We start from the raw sequence: 3,526 nt of genomic DNA on the forward strand, positions 1-3,526 counted from the left end.
TCCCCAGATAATTACATTTTATATACGTTTCAGTCACTGTTTCCATAAATATTTCACATACTGTACATAATGTTGTTATTTGTTGTTAAGTACAAAGCTACAATGTATTCTCTGTGTACTGCTTACCGCGGGTATCAAAACTCTATTTTTAGCGTCATTAGTCCCCAGACTTAGCAGGGGAACTGTATATATTGCAGATGTCGTTTCAGTCACTTTCATCATTTATTAAGTTAAAATCATATTTATAATGATGGTAGTAAAGTTTTAGTTGTTGCCCCTAAAGTGGTATACCGTTCACAAGTAAATATGAGACTATAACAAGGAATATTTAAATCGGGGAGATACTGAGATTGCGGGACTGATAACTTCTAAGCTTATTTCCCACTAGTAAATATAAAGCTTCGAGAAGGTTGAATGGAAATAGCGATACTGGTTTTGAGGTTAATGGCCTTTAATTCTAAGTAATCTTTACAGGTAAATTTGTTTGTTAGTTGTGAAGCAAAAAACTACACAACTGACTAACTTTGAAAACGATAAACTACTCTTTATATTAATAGGTCATAATATTTCGATATTACAGTAATAGTCCACGATAATATGTATATAAATATGCGGGTCACATATGAAGGCGTTTTTTTAGTTGTTTCGTTGTGATCGTGAAAAATAAGTGCACATATATTTTAAGTGCATATCATATATTATACTACCGCCACCTACAGCAAATAAAGTTAATTACAACACGCACGTGCCTCGTGTTCGTTGCTCTGAAGATTGGTGACAGCTCTAAGTGCACGGTTCCGATTGATATTATATAGCATTGTATAGGTCTGAAGTGAAGCTTGGACATAGTTAGAAAACATTGGATTTCTGTTCAATAAATTCAGTACTCGCTAACCTTTTCAAGTTCCGTTCAAGTAGTTTTATATATCTATACTGTTACTAAACCACACATTTGAGATAATATCAATTTTTCGCTATCACAACTTATTGAAGTATTGATAAACATATATTTTTATCCTACAATATTTCTTACTATTTTGTGCATTTTTTCAGGAACACGAATAAGAGCGGGACAACTTTTTACGGAACGTAAAAACGTCCCCATGGTTACGGGTATAGTCGATTTGAAGGGGGTGATCTGAATTTCATTACCTGCCAAATGTAAGATGCTTAGTACAAACACCACTACTTTAGAAGTGAATGATTTGACTATCTTGTGTGAAACTAACCAACGTTTGTCTTGTTCTATAAATGACTAGGACGTCCTAGAGAATGACTATTTCTCAGTATTTAAATGTTGTGAAGAATGCGAAGTATTTCTTCATTGCATACGTTATTATATGGTGTCATTTGACTTACATAGTAATGACTATCCCATTGAGGTAAGGAATAAATTCAGGCTTGCAGGCGAGTTGGAGTTACCTTTATTAAAAAAAAAATATTCCGATAGATAAAGCCTCTGGCGTATATTGCGAAGCTGTCATTGATTAATGACGTCAGACAAAGTTGAATTGTGATTGGTCAAAATAGCAGAGGACGGGTTTGTGTTAGAGTACGGTATACGCTGCGGCGGTTGCTTGAACTCAGAAAGCAGTTTTGTTTAGCGAAAAGAAGTTGCTATCTTATGTGATCCTTTAATCACGACAACTGATACCATGGTTTATTTGAACTCTGGAAGTTATTGCGCATGCTCATAGTATAAAACGAACTAAAGACAATGTTGCAATGGTGAGCTTTACAGAAGTAACAAAAAATGTTAGAATAAAGCAGTCATACTGATATATTAAAGTGATTTTGATTCAAAATCATCATGACCTCTAAACAAGTCTCAGCAATGATGAAAATCATCCTAAAAAACATGCTGGACAAGAAGATCATAGCTGTTATTGTAATATTTCTGCAGATGGGAACCCCAGGTCATTTTCTCCGACATCCAGACTTTCACACCGCCGATCACCGTCATCATAAAGGTAAGGCTTGTGTCTTTGTGGTCAAATGTTGTCAAGCAGGCATTTCTTCTAGGGTTTTTGTTTGTTTCTTTACTTTATATTAAAGTTCGTTTCATGATGTTCGTACTGATCGAAAGATAAGAGTGATATTAACGAATATTAATCGGGGATAATTATTTAAGCTTCACATAACAATGAGTTTATAACGTTATCAAATTGTTAACAGTTCGTTACACAAAATAATCACAATAATAATGTAAAACGAGAACAAATCGTGTTACTTATGAATCTATTTTCAAATACCCAAACTATTTCTCTGGACTTTATATTTCTATATATTTATATTTCCAAAATTTTAAAACCTTAAAACGTTTTCCTCCGTTTATATATAAAGAACGTTTGTTGCGGATTGGCTCTATACAAGTTCACCTTGTTTATGTTTGCTACAAGTACATATATTAATATAAAAAATGATGTCGTCAGGCCATACTTTGCTGTGACCAACCTGCAACGCTTGGATAAGTTTTGATTTCTACTATCCAACAAGGTTTAGATCTTATCAAATGTTTATTTTACATTCAAAGAAATGCATGTTTAATATCTCATACTGAATATATTTAACATATCTTTAATATCTCATACTAAATATATTTAACATATGTTTAATATCTCATACTAAATATATTTAACATATGTTTAATATCTCATACTAACTACTGTTGCGTCAGCGAGGTCACGTGACTAGTATCACGCCACTTCTCTCGAACCTTCGTGAATTATCGGGAGACTACAAGATATGTGGTAGGCTGGTATATATAAGATGGTCACAACGTGACGGGACAACAGTGTAATGAGTATTTGAATGTATGCGGACAAAATATTGTTGGCCACGTGAGACATAGCGTTGTTATAGAGCGACTGTTGAAATTAAGTGTATCGTAAAGTTATATTCAGAAAGAATAAACCAGTTTTATTTAAGAAAGGACTTGTGTCGCTAAAGTTTCGTCGGAACGAATTTACGGAAATTAATTAACAAACGGAGACGTAACAATATATTTAACATATGTTTAATATCTCATACTGAATATATTTAACATATGTTTAATATCTCATACTGAATATATTTAACATATGTTTAATATCTCATACTGAAATATATTTAACATACGTTTAATATATCATACTAAATATATTTAACATACGTTTAATATCTCATACTGAATATATTTAACATACGTTTAATACCTCATACTGAATATATTTAACATATGTTTAATATCTCATACTGAATATATTTAACATACGTTTAATATCTCATACTGAATATATTTAACATATGTTTAATATCTCATATTGAATATATTTAACATACGTTTAATATCTCATACTGAATATATTTAACATATGTTTAATATCTCATACTGAATATATTTAACATTTGTTTAATACCTCATACTGAATATATTTAACATACGTTTAATACCTCATACTGAATATATTTAACATATGTTTAATATCTCATACTGAATATATTTAACATTTGTTTAATATCTCATGCTGAATATATTTAACATTTG

General features: G+C 31.4%; 1 protein-coding gene across 2 annotated transcripts in view; it reads left to right on the plus strand.

Annotated features, from left to right (window-relative positions):
• Positions 1–1,461: 1,461 nt before the first annotated feature.
• Positions 1,462–3,526, plus strand: part of LOC111087998 (semaphorin-2A-like) — a 63,511-nt gene continuing 61,446 nt past the window's right edge. The window contains exon 1 of one of the 2 annotated variants that reach the window (XM_022396671.1): positions 1,462–1,970. In XM_022396671.1, coding sequence (XP_022252379.1) covers positions 1,811–1,970 — 160 coding nt within the window. In that variant the 5' untranslated portion in view covers positions 1,462–1,810. The remainder of the gene's footprint in view (positions 1,971–3,526) is intronic. The other variant, XM_022396672.1, reaches the window with a different exon arrangement.

This window comes from Limulus polyphemus, unplaced genomic scaffold (genome assembly GCF_000517525.1).
Source record: "Limulus polyphemus unplaced genomic scaffold, Limulus_polyphemus-2.1.2 Scaffold2967, whole genome shotgun sequence".
Taxonomy (NCBI): Eukaryota; Metazoa; Arthropoda; class Merostomata; order Xiphosura; family Limulidae; genus Limulus; species Limulus polyphemus.